General features: G+C 34.8%; 1 protein-coding gene across 1 annotated transcript in view; it reads right to left on the bottom strand.

Moving 5' to 3' along the window:
* Positions 1 to 7,618: 7,618 nt before the first annotated feature.
* LOC123524181 (cilia- and flagella-associated protein 61-like) overlaps positions 7,619 to 19,782 on the bottom strand; it is a 54,089-nt gene continuing 41,925 nt past the window's right edge. The window contains exons 23-29 of the mRNA XM_053541272.1: positions 18,292 to 18,415; positions 16,512 to 16,588; positions 15,526 to 15,630; positions 14,984 to 15,087; positions 13,150 to 13,240; positions 12,235 to 12,294; positions 7,619 to 8,554 (exon numbers count right to left, since the gene is read on the bottom strand). Coding sequence (XP_053397247.1) covers positions 8,414 to 8,554; positions 12,235 to 12,294; positions 13,150 to 13,240; positions 14,984 to 15,087; positions 15,526 to 15,630; positions 16,512 to 16,588; positions 18,292 to 18,415 — 702 coding nt within the window. The 3' untranslated portion in view covers positions 7,619 to 8,413. The remainder of the gene's footprint in view (positions 8,555 to 12,234; positions 12,295 to 13,149; positions 13,241 to 14,983; positions 15,088 to 15,525; positions 15,631 to 16,511; positions 16,589 to 18,291; positions 18,416 to 19,782) is intronic.

The raw sequence follows: 19,782 nt of genomic DNA on the forward strand, positions 1-19,782 counted from the left end.
GGTTCGAGCTCCACTGGCGTCACGACCACGCCTTCTCATATGACACGAGTCCAACTCGTGACGTAATTATCACTTTCATTTCATTTCAGTCTGATATTTAATACCGGATATCCACCGTTTGTCTACCGTGATATTCCGTAATAATCCGGGGTCACTGGCAATCACTTTATACACGATAAAGCTTACTGTGAATGTGAGATCGGGGCTTTACATCAAAACATTGGTCATCAGAAATGTTATGTGTATCCTTCCGTAAATTACCGTTTCTTAGTTTGTGTTATATTAATCTAAAGTTCTGCACCATATTTTATTAGGCTAAAATCAAGACTTGAAAATTTATTTCTGATGTCATGTAATAATAAAACACTCAATGAATAGTTTGTCGGTCAATACGTAAATATTGTTACATGAATGCTCATATTGTTACATGAATGCTCATATAAAACGCCGGTCGAAAGATTGTGTTATTGGCCGGTCCATAGTTTTTACAGGTTTGCTGGACTTTTAATTAAGTCCAAATTTAAGAGAAAAAAATCATAAAATGATGTCTGTTTCGAATACCATATAATAAAACTCTTACTGAATGTTATGAAAACTATGAGCCAGCTCTCATCCTTCGTCCCTTGGGCAGGTAGTTTAGACTGTTATTTATATTAATTTATTTTAGGTCAATTGTGAAGCAAGTTCTACAACATATATTAATCACTCTCAACACCTCATTCCTGATGGAATCCATTGCCATGAGGGTATGAGAGAAGAGAAGCCAGTTTCCCTTTTAATGCTGAGCGCCAAGCAAGGGAGCTACCGGTACCATTTTTCACGTCTTTGACCATCAGCAAATTTAATCAAAATTGTCAAAATGACATTTAGCGAACTACCTTTACCCCTGCAGTTTTTGTTTTCATTTGTGTCACAAGCACTGCTATCACGCATCTGTTTGGAGGATAGAAACGACATGTCAGTTGGTATAATTTTCTGCCACTGAAGGAAGTATCGTGTTTAAATGTGTTTTTATTTTGAATTTTCAGTAAGATTTTGCGTTACGTTTCAGCACGAAATAACAAGGAAATGCTTTTCAAAAATAACAAAGAAAAACAGTCGTACTGATTGGATAGACTGTACCCGGAAGACATTATTAGACATCATGCTGGCTTTTTGGCGAAAATTGAACAAAAAGCTTGCAATGCTAAACAGTGTCCCAGTCAGCATGACTATATCGGCCCGATATAGGTATAATGTCGGAATGTCGGCAAAATGTGCCGATGTCGGGCCGTTGTGAGTGAGTGAATTAAATTTCACGGCGAATCGACACAAAATGATCATATATCGCCGAGATCGGACCGTTGAACTGCCGCAAAATATTGAAATCGGTAGATCGACATCAATCAGTGTAACTATTTCGTAAGTCGGATTGACATCGGGCCAATTTTGGATTCTCTAATATAGCTATATTTTTCAAAATATTATTGATAAACGTGAAAAAGTAATATAACTGTTTATGTGTGCTAATTTATTAAGCAAATATGATGTGTGCCAGAATTAATCTAACTAGGTTCCAAACAAAACTTGTAGACGGTATTTATCAAAATTTTATATGTAATAAAGGGAGGTTATAATTAAGATTCATTTTTATTTTATGTAGAATGCCGCCGTAGAAATATTAATATTTACAAAAACTGAAAATATGAATATGTTTAAAATTCTAATTAAACAATTTTAATAGTGTTAAGAATATACAGAAAACTTACGTGACTGTATAAAACATGTAGTATATAGTTGTGAAAAATCTTATATCAATAAAATCAAATCACCATCATACACATGATGCGAGACACATCTGTTCTCAAGTAAATTACTCTGAGAATTTATAAAGTGTATATTCGAAGAAAACTTTGAGGAAGCACTGCGTTGTCACACTATTTCGCGACAACGATATGATCTACCAATATTGGGCCGATATCATTTTGATGTTGGCCAAATATAGTTTGACAATGTCAGACCAATGTCATTATGATGTTGGCCCGATATCGTCTGCCAAAGTCGGGCCGACATCATTATACAATTATTGACTTTTTCATAGGTTGATATCAGGATTTATCAACCCGAAAAGAGTTATATTTACCGAGCCAAAGGCGAGGTGAATATGACTTTTTGAGGGTTGATAAATCTTGATATCAACCTATGAAAAAGTCAATAATTGTTTTATTGCACGAATAAATGTAAAGTCAGTCTTGTTATTACAATTGTAACTTTAATAAAGAAATAAGGAATAAATTAGACCAAATCAGGTTGATATTAGTTTTCCAAGCACCTACTTCGATCTACATGTATTTTTATTTTCATACTATTTATAACCCAAGAAAAGTTGATATGATATGTACTCATTACTTTTCGAACCGTTTTCAGCCAATCAGAGAAACAATAGAATACAGTCATGTAATAATCCTATTTGCAGCCGATATCGGGCCAATATAGAATGCTGGCTGGGGTCCGAAAAAAATCATGATGACATGTACATGTACAAAGAAGATTTTTTCGTTCCATTTTTAACAATTAGTGACCGACATAAACAGAAAAACCAGTGTCTCACTTTCAAAAATGCACTGTAAACAACTGTACAATAGAATATAGAATACATGGATTGATTTGGAACCATACAAAAGGTCAGAATATACGTGGTAGTGTGCTACTACATTTTAACTGTCCTCGAACATTTTAACAAATTTAACAAAAGAAATAAATAAAAAAATCCATTATTTAATATACTTCAAACTGTACACAAAACCATCGAAATGCAACGTGTGAGCTTGAAGAACATTAGTTTAAACAAATTTTAAGTTTTATCAATTTTAGATACATTTGCCGTTGATCCATTACAGACGCCACCTCCCCTGTCCAGTGCATTTCCTGTGTTTACTTTTTAGTAGTGGTCCATTCTATCTTCATGTATATCATTCAAATTACAGAAAACTAAACAGCAAAATTGTACAATTTTGATGAAATAAGAGCCAATTTTGAGAATCGTTAAGGGTATCAATAAAGTAACTTCGTGCTTAAGAGAGTGGAACTGACGTTTGCTCATATAAAGATTTCTCCTTTGATTACTATATTATTGGACATTGAAATAGAAAAAGTTGCTACAGATGTTTCTAACGCGTGCTTGATGTACTGATGGTGAACGTTCGCCCCTTGTAAAACAATTGGTGGTTTGTGTATACCTTTGAATTTGCTTTTAAAACTTGCTAATGAGTCTGATTCTCTAGTATTTTAAGATAATTCATTCCAAAGTTGTATTGCTGAAGGGATGACTGACTTAGAATATATTTCGGTTCTTTTCGCCATTGTTATATAATTGACATTGTTTCTCAACCAGTATTGATTTTCATATGCATTTTCGACTACATGATAAGTACAAGGCAGTGGCTAGGTAGCCGGTTCCGGCTACCTAGACCTTTAGTCTACGTAGCCGGTTCCGGCTACCTAGACTAAAGGTCTAGGTAGCCGGCTCTATATACATATCGTATATGAAACATGTAAGTAAAGGTAGCCGGCTTTAATAAACTGTATCTATAAAGGATTATAAGGATCATTATATTAGTTAAATAAAATACATTTCTTGTGATTTATTGTTTATTATTTGTGTTAAATACCTGTTAATTTGCCGTATTTACGCACTTATATCATACTGGCGGAAATTTTGTTATGTTAGAATGTACTCAATACATATTCAAGATACAGTGATTCAATCTTTAAAGAAAACAAAACAAACAGTTAAGAAAAGATAAAACAAAGAGTATCATCGTACATAAAATGATGCGGCTCTACTCAACATAATGGCGTTTGATCATTTCCTATGCCTTTTTTAAGTGAAAATTTTAAGTAATCATCTCTTTCGCACTTCTATGTGCGTCTTTAATTAATTAACTAATTACTTATTAATTTCTTCGCCTGTTTGTCTATAAGTCAATGATCTTGATTGGTTCTAATTGTTTGTTTGAACATTTATTGTAAGGTAGCGTGATAAATGTGAAATGTATAATTACATGTACATATCAAAAGACTAAATTCTAATTTACAGGATCGCCGGCAATTGAAATCATCTATCAATTTTTAATATTTATTTTTTTCAATTTACAACAAACTACAAAATTTTATTAAAATGTTTACTTTTAATTAATAAACATGCCATTTAAACACGCCGACGACGATAACGACACTTTGATCATTTAATGATAAACATAACATAATATGGGCCGATATCATACGAGTGCGTAAATACGGCGAAATAAACAGGTAAATCACATATTTTTAGTAAATAATAAGTCACAAAATTGTAATTTATTTAACTTACATAAAGATCCTTTATAACAAAGTTTATTAAAGCCGGCTACCTTGACTTCTGTGTTCATATATGATATGTACATATATAATAGAACCGGCTACCTAGACCTTTAGTCTAGGTAGCCGGAACCGGCTACGTAGACTTTTGGTCTAGGTAGCCGGAACCGGCTACCTAGCCACTGCCTAAGTACAATGGCAACAAGAGCTGTCCGTAAGACAGCCAATGTTCGACTATTTGAACTGTTGTCCCAGAAGCAGGAATATTACCCTAAGTGTTAAAACACCTAGTTTCAATAAAGTACCTGCATAAGTTTTGGAAATAGTAACTTGCGTGCAAAACTTTAACCAGAAGTTTTAAGTTCAAAAGCGAACATGATTTGGCGAAATACATGTCAGAGGCATGGGACTTGATGCTATCATTTAGTTTTATAACCCGAAGACACATGTGAAGTTTCAATTCAATATCTGCATTTGTTTTGGAGATAGTAACTTGCATGCAAAACTTAACCAGGATTTTCTAAGTTCAAAAGGGGGCATAATTTGGCTAAGATTTTCTAAGTCCGAAAGGGGGCATAATTTGGCCAAAATACATGTCAGAGTTATTGGACTTGACCCAGTGAGGTTGGTAATTGACATAGGAAAAGAAAAAATAAGTTTCAAAGCTATATGCCTTTAAATGATAGCCATATGTACTTGCACGCAAAAAAACGGTGTGACGCCGACACCAGGGTGAGTAGAATAGCTAGACTTTTCTTCAAACAGTCGAGTTAATAAATATTGTTTTTTCTTTGTATACTTATACTAATTTTTGAATTTTGCTTCTGTCCACAAGAGTTATACATCTGATTCCTTTCTGAAATTAAGTAAAATTGACAAAATTATCCCACTCACTTTTTTCAATGGAAAAAAACATACTTTAATGTACAAAAAAATTATGTTGATTTTGAAATATGTTGCTAATTTAACGACCAACAGTATAAGAGCCTGGACAAATTTTACTAAAAATTAACTGTTATGGGACCGATACTCCACATAAAATATCCAGAGCAGAAAATGTCCATGATATGCACAGTTCGGCTTTTCTATGAATCCCTCCCATGAAGTTTCAATGAAATCTGGACAGAAGTTTTATCAATTAGGAGCGGAAAGAATCTCTATGTAGACTTTGTATGTAAAATCAAAGGGCAAGAACTCATCAAAGATAAACATAACAAGGCTTAGTACTGATCATTCCTATGAAATTTCAATTAGATCAACCGATGGTATAGGAGAGTAGCTTGATTTTGCTGGACATGAGGAAGGGTCTTGACAAATTCTATTCAAAAATAACTTTTAAGGGTCCCTAATTCTACGACAAGAGCATCCCCTGTGGGTGTCATCGCTCGTCTATAAGTGCTGGACAATATGCATGAAAAGTGTTATGGTTCTTGGCATTCTTACTCATTTTAACTTATGACAAAAAATGTATGAAGTTTCAAAGCTATAGTTAGTATTCAAGAAAAATGAATTTAAACCAAAAAAATGCAAGAAATACTAATTTTCTAAGTTAAAAAGACCCATAATTCTGACAAAATGCACGATAGAATCATGATTCTTAAGCTACTTACTAATCCTATGATAATAAAAACGTGTACAAAGTTTCAAAGCTATAACTCTTATAGAATTCAAAAAATGTGAACCAATATAAAAAGAAATTCAAATTTTCTAAGTACATAATTCAGACAACATGTTTATCAGAGTAATGGTTCTTGGTCTACGTAGTAACCTAAGGATGATAAACAAGTGTGCAAAGTTTCAAAGCTATAGTTGTAATTATACCACTAGGTCAATTTTTGTTGGGTTAAGAGTCACACCAGCACAATTTATGTCAAATGGCAACTTTTTCAGCTTTTGATGTTTGAGGTAGACCTCAGGTGCCCATTAAGGCATTATTTCATAACATGTAGGAACCGCCTTCTGGAGACTGGCAGCATGCCTTCCTCACATGAAGAATTCTACACCCCATGTGAAATTTGGAACCCACATTGGCAAGAGGCAAGTGATTCAAAGTCACTCTGTTTACAGAATTGTAATTATACTTTTTAACATTGTAAGTTCAAGCCTTGATTGGGTACTTATACTAGGAAGCAGCTACCTTTACAATATTAATGGTGCTAGCAAAATGCTTAATTTTAGTTTGTAACACTACAGATATAATTCAGGAAAGTAGATAAAAACATTTTAAAGCAAGGCACTCTGTCAATGCTTAGTGTCATAATGACACTAAAAGTGGTGAAAATATAAAAAACAAGAGCTGTCCGTAAGAGCCAAGCTTGACTATTCAAAATATTTTCCCAGAAGCGGGAAAATATTACCCAAAAAGGTTAAATAGCAAAAGAATTTTAAGTTCAAAACGAGGCATAATTTGACCAAAATGCATATCAGTTATGGGACTTGCTGCTATCAACTAGTTTTATAACCCCGAAGGCACGTGAAGTTTCAATTCAATATCTGCATTAGTTTTGGAGATAGAAACTCGCATGTAAAACTTTAACCAGAATTTTCAAAGTCCAAAAGGGGCATATTTGCCCAAAATACATGCCAGAGTTATGGGACTTGACCCAGTGAGGTTGGTTATTGATCTAGAAAAAAAAAATAAGTTTCAAATCTATATGCCTTTTTGTAATTGCTGTACCTACTTGCACGCAAAACTTTAACCAGGATTTCCCAAGTCCAAAAAGGGGAATAATTTGCTCAAAATACATGTAAGAGTTATGGGACTTGATCCAGTGAGGTTAGTAATTGATCTAGAAAAAGAAAAAATAAGTTTCAAATCTATATGCCCTTTAAAAATAGCTGTATGTACTTGCACGAAAAACTTTAACCAGAATTTGCTAAGTCCAAATGGGGGCATAATTTGGCCAAAATGAAGGTCAGAGTTATGGGACTTGCTGCTATCAACTAGTTTTATAACCCCGAAGACACATGTGAAGTTTCAAATCAATATCTGCATTAGTTTTGGAGATAGTAACTTGCATGTAAAACTTTAACCAAAATTTTCTAAGTCCAAAAGGGGGCATAATTTGCTCGAAATACATGTCAGAGTTATGGGACTTGACCCAGAGAGGTTGGTAATTGACCTAGAAGAAGAAAAAATAAGTTTCAAAGCTATATGCCTTTAATTGATTGCTGTATGTACTTGCATGCAAAAACTTAACCAAGGTGTGACGCCGACGCCGACACCAGAGTGAGTAGAATAGCTAGACTATTCTTCGAATAGTCCAGCTAAAAATCAGAGTTAAACTGACAGAATTTTATTTAGCAATTTTTAAATGAAAACATCGAAAAACGTTATCCTTTGACAATTTCAGTACAATATCACAGCTAAGACATTTTAATATAGATATATGTATTTATATAATAAAATAAATAACTGCTATAATGAGTTGGTCTGAATTATGGGAATATCTGATTCAATAGGAAATGTATTTTATGTCCTTTCATTTTATCTTTCGAACATTTTCTTAGGACAAAACTTTAACATTATCTTGAATGAAGAACTTCTTTCTTGTAGCTTCTTTACCAGTTTTCAGTTGAAAAATTACGCTTACATCCTCCAAGACACAGTATCAGTCAATTTTCCATAACATCCATTTTATCAAATAATATTTCTTATACATGGGTGACAAAGCAGCTAAAGTGGATGATTTTTCACTGCCGTCTTGTATATATTGTAGAATTTCACAGAATGACATAGACTGTTATTTCATTTCAAACAATCCTGAAAATGTCTATAAAAGAGAAGATACACATTGAGAGACATTTCCATTATCATTTCCCTGCAAGATTTTCAGTTATATTAAATCCAATAACTTAGGATAACATGTCTCTGATACAAACAGGAATTTTTTCCAAACATACATTTTTTCATACTTTTTAAAACTTAAACATGGCAACTGTGACCATGAATTACAACTGCAATGTTGGTTAAAGAACTAGGTGAATCTTTAACCTCAATGGTGAAGTATTAGAGCAAGTAATATAACATGCATGTGAGAGTTCATTTGTATCAATTATTGTCTTTGATCACAGTTTAGACCATGCCTGGTTTGGCATACATTGGTAAATGGTAATAGTTATAGGAGAGGAAGTTGAGAAGTCTGGCCTCCACAGCTCGTTTAGCTCCTGTAGACTTGTACAACTGCTGCAGCTCATCTCTTTGGCCATCTGATAACTGAAAGGAAAAAAAACACACAAGTTATGTTAGTGTTAAAAGCAACTTAATGTATCATTAAAGATTATATAATAAAGAATAACAAGTAACTAAATCACTTAAGTTTCAAATTAAAAGGTTTTGTTACAATACACTCTTTTTCCCTCTCACTGGTTTTATGACTGAGAAATTTTCCCTCATTAACTTACCAGTTTTATGACTGTGAAAAAGAGAAACACAGCAGGGACGTTGCAAAATTTAATATTTTATTTCAATTAATTAATGATTTCACTTTTGTAATAATCAGACAATTTTTTTGTAACTTCAATGATAGAGAACAGTTTGCTTTTACTATTTCATTTATTGTTTTTCTGACAAATATCCGAACTGTGAAGGAATGACAGTACTTAGCCTTTTACTCCATTGACATATTAGCTCAGTAAAACTGCATGTGCAATGTGACATCAATATATTTCATTTATATACAAACAGAATGGCAACATTAGGAAATTTATTTCAAAAGCAACAACCAAACAGTCTGTTATATCTGAACTCATTTTACTGACTTTTAAGACAACAAGAGCTGTCAGAGGACAGCAACACTCAATTATTTGTAAAAATACAAAGTAGAGTTATGGAACCTGTGCACTGCATGTCACATCATCACAGTCAACAAGTGTTATTACAATTAGTTGATACTGAGATACCAGCTTACATACAAAAACTTAACCACATTGGGACCCTGACATAGATGCACTGGTCAGTCCAATAGCTCCAATGGAATAAAAGGGATGAAGATAATTCTTCTTGTTACAGGGATGTTGTAAAGAAGATTTATTCTTTTGAAAACTGACTCTAGCTCAGAATTAAAACAAGAGGGCCACGAAGGCCCTGTATCACTCACCTGACCTACTGACCTAAAGATCATCAAGATAAACATTCTGACTAAGTCTCATTAAGATATGGTCATAAACTAAAGTGCTAAATAACTTTTCCTTTGATTTGACCCAGTGACCTAGCTTTTGACCCGGCATGACCCAGATTCATACCTGACCTTAACATCACCAAGATTAACATTCTGACTAAGTTCCATGAAGATACAGTCATAAATGTGGCTTCTAGAGTGTTAACAAGTTTTTCCTTTGATTTGACCTAGTGACCTAGTTTCTGACCCCATCTGACCCAGATTTAATCTTGACCTATACATCATCAAGATTAATATTCTAACAAAGTTTCATTAAGATATGGTCATAAATGTGGCCTCTAGAGTGTAAACTACCTTTTCCTTTTACCTGACCTGGTGACCTAGTTTTTGACCCCAGGTAACCCAATAACAAACTCATCCAAGATTTTATTAAGGGTAAGATTCTGACTAAGTTTCATTAAGATTGGGCCAAAAATGTGACCTCTAGAGTGTTAACAAGCTTTTCCTTTGATTTGACCTGGTGACCTAGTTTTTGACCCTAGATGACCTAATATCAAACTCATCCAAGATTTTATTGAGGGTAACACTCTGACCAAGTTTCAATAAGATTGGGCCAAAATTGTGACCTCTAGGGTGTTAACAGTCAAATTTTTTACGACAGACGACTGACGGACAAAGGGCGATCACAAAAGCTCATCTTTGAGCACTTTGTGCTCAGGTGAGTTAAATAAACAAGAGGGCCAAGATGGCCCTAGGTCGCTCACCTAAACACACCATAACAGTGTTAACATGTTTGACATAGTGATTTCATGGAAACAAATATTCTGACCAATTTCCATTAAGATTGGACCAAAAATGTAGTCTCTTGAAGTGTAAACAAGTATTTTCTTCAATTTAACATAATGACCTAGTTTTAAGCCAAGGTAACCTACATTCAAACTTGGCCTAGATTTGATCAAGGCAATCATTCTGACTAAATTTCATGAACCTCAATTGAAAAATACAGCCTCTATCGCATACAAAACCTTTTTCTTTGATTTGTCCTAGCGACCTAGTTTTTGATCCCAGATGACCCGTATTCAAAATTGACTTTAATTTCATCAAGGCTATCTTTCTGACCAAATTTCATGAAGATCAATTGAAAAATACAGTCTCTATCGCATACACAAGGGTTTTTTTTTTTATTTGACCTAGTGACCTAGTTTTTAACCATAGATGACCCATATTCTAACTTGACCTAGATTCCATTAAGGCAATCATTCTAACTAAATTGTATGTATATCCAGTGTAAAATGCAGCCCCTATTGCGTACACAAGGTTTTTCTTTAATTTGACCTGGTGACCTTGTTTTTGACCCTAGATGACCCATATTCAAATTCAACTTAGATTTCATCCAGGCAAATATTCTGATCAAATTTCATGAAGATCCGGTGTAAAATGCAGCCCCTATTGCATACACAAGGTTTTTCTTTGATTTGACCTTGTGTCCTAGTTTCTGACCTCAGATGACCCATATTCGTAATTGGCCTAGATTTTATCAAGGCAATCATTCTGACCAAATTTCATGAAGATCAATTGAAAAATACAGCATCTATTGCATACACAAGGTTTTTCTTTGATTTGACCTAGTGACCTAGTTTTTGACCCCAGATGACCCATTTTCGAACTCAGCCTAGATTTCATCAAGGTAATCATTCTGACAAAATTTCATGAAGATCAATTGAAAAATACAGCCTCTATCGCATACACAAGGTTTTTCTTTGATTTGACCTAGTGACCTAGTTTTTGACCCCAGATGACCCATTTTCGAACTTGGCCTAGATTTTATCAAGGTTATCATTCTGATCAAAATTCATGAACCTCAATTGAAAAATACAGCTTCTATTTCATACACAAGGTTTTTCTTTGATTTGACCTAGTGACCTAGTTTTTGACCCCAGATGATCCATTTTCGAACTTGGCCTAGATTTCATCAAGGTAATCATTCTGATCAAAATTCATGAACCTCAATAGAAAAATACAGCTTCTATCGTATACACAAGGTTTTTCTTTGATTTGACCTAGTGACCTAGTTTTTGACCCCAGATGACCCATTTTCAAACTTGGCCTAGATTTTATCAAGGTAATCATTCTGACCAAATTTCCTGAAGATCAGTTGAAAAATACAGCCTCTATCGCATACACAAGGTTTTATTTTGATTTGACCTAGTGACCTAGTTTTTTAACCTAGATGACCCATTTTCGAACTCGGCCTAGATTTCATCAAAGTAATCATTCTGACAAAAATTCATGAAGATCAACTGAAAAATACAGCCTCTATCGCATACACAAGGTTTTTCTTTGATTTGACCTAGTGACCTAGTTTTTGACCCCAGATGACCCATTTTCAAACTTGGCCTAGATTTCATCAAGGTAATCATTCTGACCAAACTTCATGAAGATCAGTTGAAAAATACAGCCTCTATCGCATACACAAGCTAAATGTTGACGGATGACAGACGACACTTGGCCTAGATTTCATCAAGGTAATCATTCTGACCAAACCGGACATCGAGCGATCAGAAAAACTCACCTGAGCAATGCTCAGGTGAGCTAAAAACAACATTTTTAGAGGCCAGTCTCAAAATGTCTCTTTTCGACTGGTAAATTTCAAGCAGCATCTCAGAATCAACCAGTCAGATACTTAAGTAATTAGACTGGGCACTGAACTTAGTTTAATATCATTGGATTCAGGTTACAGGAAGCTACTTCTGTATCTATATAGAAGAAAACTTACTGGCATCTCCGGGTCAACAAGGTTTCTAACTCTTTCCTCCAGGGATTCTGAGCCTTCATTCTGAAGAACAAAACAGGAACATGTCAATTTGTCTGTTTAAATGTAATAGTGGCAAAATAACTTTGTCTGAACAGTACATGTTATTTGTTTCTGAGATTAACATCAAATTTCCAAAAATGTTTTAGATTAATATCTGTCAGTTAAGCTAATTGGTGTTCCTGATTTCTAAACTGGCATCAAATTATTAAATTGTTCTTTGAAGGTACTTGCCAACTTTGCAACATTAACCAGAGCTGGTATATGAATGGCTTCCGACATGCTGAGTTACATCAAACTGTCACAATGTCAACTACCTTTTCCTTTGCCCTAGTTTTTGACCCCAGGTGACCCAATAACAAACTCATCCAAGATTTTATTAAGGGTAAGATTCTGACAGTTGTCTTGCTACCACATTAAACCTGTAAACTTGACCAGCTGATTTAGTCTTCTGTGGGATCTACTGAGCTACTTGAGTGGCTCAATTATTCCAGATTACTAACAGCATAAAATAAAAGATACTGACTTTCTGCTTTATGAAAGGAAACATTTTTCTTATAATGCTGTGTAGTGTTAAATTGAACATTCAACAGTATGTCACTGTGGGCTCATATTACCAATAATTCCACCTAAAATGACATCAGAAACGTATTCACTAGGAATCATCTGTCAAATTATAGTGAAGCCCTGATCACATGAGCATTGATGAAACAAGCTCTTAGGCTCTCTAAATGGTTTGTTTGGTTTCAAACCATTATGAGATAACTCAACAACTTCCTCTGACCCTTTAGACTTAAAGTGATACATGTTTCACTGTAATTGAAATAAGATTTATAAGAAATAATAAGAAACAAAACGAGAAAGTGAAAAGTATCATACAGGTCTTGTGATGAGTAATTCTCTAAGCTCTTCCCTGAAGTCTGCAAACCTATCATGATACACTGCCAAAGCCCAAGTCTCCGTGAAGTATCTAGTAAAAAAAAGAATGTATAAATCTTGTCATCAATCAATATATAACAGAGCTGCTTTTGAGAAAAGTGCATGTCTCCCACAACTGCCTAATCATCTGAACAGAAGTAAATGAATCAACCATGCACCAAGACCTGAACTGCCTTATCAGAATTTCGGTGCTTTGATTATCAAAAACAAGTTCCAAGGGCCATTATTCCGAAGTGCCTGGGTCGATTTTGCTATTTATGGAATTTCGCTGAGGACTTATTGGCAAACACATTTTGTTCAAGTTTGGTAAAGATCGGATAAGAAGTGTCCGTCTTAGAATGCGGACAAGATTTGAGACACACACACACACACACATTATTATGTGATGGGAGACATGATAAACTGGTTAAACTCTGAGAAATTTTCAATAAAAACAAAAGAAGTGAAAATTCATTCCAAACCAGGTTTTTTCTTCAAACAGAAAACCTTTGGAAAGAAACAAAATTAACTAAAGGGGTGATTTGAAATTAATTTTTAATCACATATTGTGACGTCATTTAACTTCTTTGGTTTAAGATTTCTTGGCTTTGCCCAAACCATCCTTGAATAAGTGCATTTCAGTTTTATGATAAATCAAAAGCAGTTTTTCATGTTCACTTGCATTTAATTTCTTGAACTTACACATCCACAAAATCCACAAAAATATGTCACCCATAAATATTAATGACTTAACAGTATTTTTCTATATCTAGAGTGACCTTAACCAATTTGCAACCATGACACATTTGTCTAACTAGTTTTCCATTGTTGCTTCTTGTCATCCAGACAGAACAAGAGCTGTCTCCATAGGATGACACATGCCACCGATGGCACTTTGAATGAATAGTTATGGCCGATGTTAGAGTTTAGGACCTTTGACCTACGGACCTGGGTCTTGTGCGCGACACGTCGTCTTACTGTGGCACACATTCATGCCCAATAATTTTAAAATCCATGCATGAATGACAAAGATATGGACCGGACACGCCCATCAATGCATTATCATGAAATATGACCTTTAACGTCTAAGTGTGACTTTGACCTTTAAGCTACGGACCTGGGTCTTGCACATGACACGTCGTCTTACTGTGGTACACATTCATGCCTAGTTATTTGAAAATCCATCCATGGATGACAAAGATATGGACCGGACACGAATGCACTATCATGAAATATGACCTTTAACGTCTAAGTGTGACCCTGACCTTTGAGCTACGGACCTGGGTCTTGCGCGCGACACATCGTCTTACTGTGGTACACATTCATGCCAAGTTATTTGAAAATCCATCCATGGATGACAAAGATATGGACCGGACACGAATGCACTATCATGAAAAAGACCTTTAACGTCTAAGTGTGACCTTGACCTTTGAGCTACGGACCTGGGTCTTGCGCGCGACACGTCGTCTTACTGTGGTACACATTCATGCCAAGTTATTTGAAAATCCATCCATCGATGACAAAGATATGGACCGGACACGAAAATTGCGGACAGACTGACAGACTGACAGAGGGACAGACGGTTCAAAAACTATATGCCTCCCTTCGGTGGCATAAAAATAATTTGCAGAAAAAATTTCTGAATTATTAATTAACTCTAATGACCTTGACCCTAGCACCATATCTAATTCCATCCTAAGTACAAGCTTCATACAATCCAAATTCCATTTATTACACAATAAATCCAAGGGAACACTATTAGTAAAAAACAAAAATTAATTCATTTCATACTTACTTGTAAAAGTCCTTTATAAGTCCCTCGTTGAACCTTGACACCATATTGTTCAAACATCTCTCATGTAGACCATAAAGGCATATCAAGTTACTGCATGGTAATGGCTAGAAAATAATTTCAAACAGATTAAACATTTCTGATTCCTCAACATGTCCTTTATATTGTTTTATAGTGCAATTAGGTTTTAAAGGATACCTACACATGCACTGATAAAAAAAAATGTTCTCAGATAATTTAACAAATATTTGGTTGAATCTATGTAAATTTTTTGTTTTTCTTTGTAACTTTACCTTCCAGGTATATTCTGTTTGGCTATTAATATACGCAGTAACTGCATTTTTGTCTTTAAAATTTTACCGGAAAGGCCTTATAACATTCCCCATACAGGACTTACAGTGTAACAATTTTTACACAAATAAATCACCTTGATAAACATCTGACAAGCATTTAATTGTTTCCATAAATTAATACTTAATTGCATGATTCCCCAGACATGCAGGTTATATTGACCAATTACAACTACAGGATACTATTTAAATTACCTGTTTAGCCAGACATGTGATAGTCTCCACATTATTATACTGGTTGATATGAAGTTTGAAATATTCTGTCTCACCTCCAGGACTACCAGTCACTAACTCTTTCCCCTGAAATAACAACAACATTCTACTAAACAATGACCACAACTTACATACCTTACATTTTCAATTTTTGTTTGTTTGCTTGTTTGTTTTTGTTTGTTTTGGGTTTAACACCGTTTTTCAACAGTATTTCAGTCATGTAACGGCAGGCAGTTAACCTAACCAGTGTTCCTGGATTCTGTACAAGTACAAACCTGTTCTCCGCAAGTAAGTGCCAACTTCCCCACATGAATCAGAGGTGGAGGACCAATGATTTCAGACACAATGTTGTTTATCAAATAGTCACGGAGAACATACGCCCCGCCCGAGGATCGAACTCACGACCCCGCGATCCATAGTCCGACACTCTACCTACTGAGCTAAGCTGGCTGGCTTTTCAATTTTTGTTCAGTTTGAACTGAAAACAAGGCTGAAATGTTATGAAACTCAGTTTAGATACCAGTCTCAAAATGCAGATGTGTCATTGGTCAATTTCAAACTATGCTCAAAAACAACCAATCAGACACTGGAAATTTAAGACTGGTCTCCAAACTCATTCATCATTGTTTGATCCATATGTGTATTGTAATACAACTAGCTTTAGTGTCTGCAAACACATCATTTCCATGGGGAAATGTTGGTGTGTTTCATATACAAAACATATTAAATATTAAATTAAATATTTTATGACCAAATTTAACCCGCAAAGACCAAAATCCCACAAAAATTAGTATTCTAATCTCATGCTTACTCATTGAAAAAATATTATTCTTATGAACATAAACTCAAGAATGAGTTAACAGTCTCACTTAAAGCTATAGGATATTAAATAATTATCAATAATAACAAGGATGTTTAAATTCTGTGTGTATGTTTTACTATAGAAAATTCATATAAAACAAACTTACATAATCTGACTGACCCATTTGTTCTACTAATGGTTTGTCCAATCCTGGCTTTTTCACATGCAGGTAATGGAAGTTGCCTAGTAATGAGAGAAAAAGAAGTATGTTTACATAAAACATGAGAAACTGTCACAAAAACAACATTGTAAAAGGCAAGACACCTGTGTCCAGATCAATCAATGCTTTAAATTTTTAAATATACTACATGAAAATGTACTCTTTTTTTTCATTTGCAGGATTTTTAATTAACCCTTAGCCTGCTGGCGGTAGTGATTCTGCCTTCAAGACCAGTGCAGACCATGATCACACTGCACGGATCCATGCAGTCTGATCATGGTCTCCACTGTTTGCTACTCAGTCAGTATCTTTCTGGTAAGCACCCCTTTTAACAGTTAATGGTACTGTCTTAATTGAAAGATGGACAAGTTTATTATACAACTTTAGCAGGGTATGGTTTAAAAAGCATTGTCAGAAAGTAGAATTTCAATATGCCCAATATTGACTATAAAATCAGCCAGGAAAAAAACAATGGCCTTGTAATGATCTATAATGCTCAGACCTGATGCATGCAATTCTGTCTATACTGCAATTAAGATACATTTGTTTGTATAATGAATAATGTCGCTAGAACTATCAAGAGGAAATGATCAGGGCCCAGTAAATGATCATTCCAACAAAGTCTGTCTCCAATAACACTAAAGGTAAAGCATATCACACACAATTATGCCACATTGTATTTTACACTGCCTTGAGCTAATCATTTTCACTCAGTTTAAAAAAAGAATATGATAGCCTTTTAAAGAACAGATCTGAGTTATTTTTGTGACATAGAGACAGTAAAAGATAATCAATCCTGTTATGCCCCTGAAATATCATGGCTGTTTTAGCCTGTTTATGTACTGTTTTCAAATTTCAAATATTGGTGACACAGCTGACAAATCAGTTTTTAAAGCCTGCATATATATATCAATGTTTATCACTATAAGAAGAACTGCATTGCCCTCAATATAAGATAAAAATAAAACAAGATAAAATGATTAGTATAAACTCTTTAAATAAATGAGTTCATCTGCTGACCATTATAATCTTAATGCCTTACAAGAATCTAGAAATGTGTCACCAAAAGGGATGCTCCCGCAACAGGAGAAAGGTCAGAGGCATGGTACTGCTCACACGCTAAAAGAATGACCTTTGGCCTATGTATTTACAAAAAAAAAAAATATTGTAGGAAGACCCGTAAATTTAGTATTCTGTATATGTAGTGAAAATTGGCTAAGTTCAACCAAGGACTGTGACCTTGACCTTTGAGCTAGTGAAATGGTTTTTGTGCATGACACATCGTCTATCCATGCTTATCATTTGTGTGAAATTATTTTGAAATCGGACCATGCATGTCAAAATTATGGCCCGCACACAAACACCACCCTTTCCCTAACACACAAACACACACACGGGCAGGGGTAACACTATATGCCCTCACCCCCAATTTTATGGCAGGGGCATAAAAAAGAGAACTTTCAGAATTCTATTCCAGTATGTTCCCATATGTATGTACAGTGTTGGTTGACTCCAATATTTAAAGGTAGAGGACCTACGGTATACTGAGAAATGGAAATTTTGGTTTGGTAGCAATCTGGCATTAATCCAGCTGGAACAGAATGCCATGTACATGTACTTGTCAGAGCAACATGAACAAATGCTATGGGAGAATAGGCAGTTGTACCAAAATTACCAATTGTCATTTACAGGTACATTAATTCAGCATTACAATCACTATGACTACCTGGAAGGAATGCTCCCTGTATTTTCGGGTTCCTGTAGATGGGTATAAGGTTCAGCTGTTCCTCCTGAGGTGAGCCCTGCTGTTCAAGTGTAGGATCAAATAAACGTAACATCTCTGTCGCCAACTGCAAGAACAACATTATACAGTGTGTAACTAAATATCTATTTAACTGTCATTAGTTCTTGCAAGTTAGATGGTCAAACAAATCATTATCACATCTTGAGGCATTGTGCAATATTAAAACCGCATTTATCATCTGTAAGCATAAATATAAATTAAATATCAAATGGCATAAGATGACGGTACAAAAGAATTGAGGAATATCTTTCAGACAGTAAAGTGAAATCACTAGTTTTCACTGATCACACTAGTTTTCACTGATCACACTAGATTTCACTGATCACAGGAAAAAGGACTCATCACAAGTAGTATGTATCATAAGAAATTTGGAATTTTAAACAAAAAGTCAAAAAGCCAAGCCAGATGTCTCAATTTAATTTCACATTGAAGGATGTGTAATTCATCAGACCATAAAAGTGAGAGAGAAAAAAAGACAACACAACAAACTCAGCTGAATCATAACATCAAGTTTGATAAACTGTCAAGAAAGATGAGGTGAAAGCATGAAAATGTCTGGTCTTTACTCGAGGTAATTCTGCGCATATGATGAACTGGTAATGTAAAAACAAATCCTAGACTCAGCATATTCAGAAACAAAAGTCATTTTAGTATTATTATTATTATTATTATTATACCAGATTTATATAGCGCCCTTTTCATGATAAACACATTCAAAGGTGCTTTACAGCAACTGCAGCCACACAGGGCACAAAATCATCCTCTACTAGTACAGACACAGAGCAATCTGACCAGAGGGACAGAGTGAGATAAAGCCCCCAGAACAGACAGAGAGAATTTTTTCAGATACAGACGTGTCCGGCTAACTTAGCCTAGCTATTTTCTAATAGACAGTCTGGTTCTTTAATGTGCACGGTGTATAGCACCGATACATGCAAAGCCGTCTTTCTTGGGAAGAACCAGTACAGGCTTCTAGTTAGGTGGGAGACACTCAAAAGAGCATCTCAAAAATTTCCAGTGCCTGGACCGGGACCTCTGGATTGACAGTCAAGCGTGTTACCACTAGACCATTTTATGAATGAAAGGCATCCTATGCACAACACCACTACATTTCTAAAGATAAAATATAACATTAAGAAGAGTGACATGTTAAATAACTCAATGTCTTAAAATCAGCTTGAAATGTTCAGATGATGGGAAAATATCACAAAAAAGCAAGTAGAACTATACATTTTGTTTCACCCTATTACGGACAATAATATTATGTTAATTTATAACTCTGAGAAGTTTCAAATGAAATCTACACATAGGAAAATTTCTGTTTGCAAAAATGTCAATTAAATTGTGACTTTCTCATAGACTCCTATTGTGAAATCTTAAGGTAATGGACCCGTAATGAAAATCGGTTATTTC

The sequence above is a fragment of the Mercenaria mercenaria genome, chromosome 1, assembly GCF_021730395.1.
Source record: "Mercenaria mercenaria strain notata chromosome 1, MADL_Memer_1, whole genome shotgun sequence".
Classification (NCBI taxonomy): domain Eukaryota; kingdom Metazoa; phylum Mollusca; class Bivalvia; order Venerida; family Veneridae; genus Mercenaria; species Mercenaria mercenaria.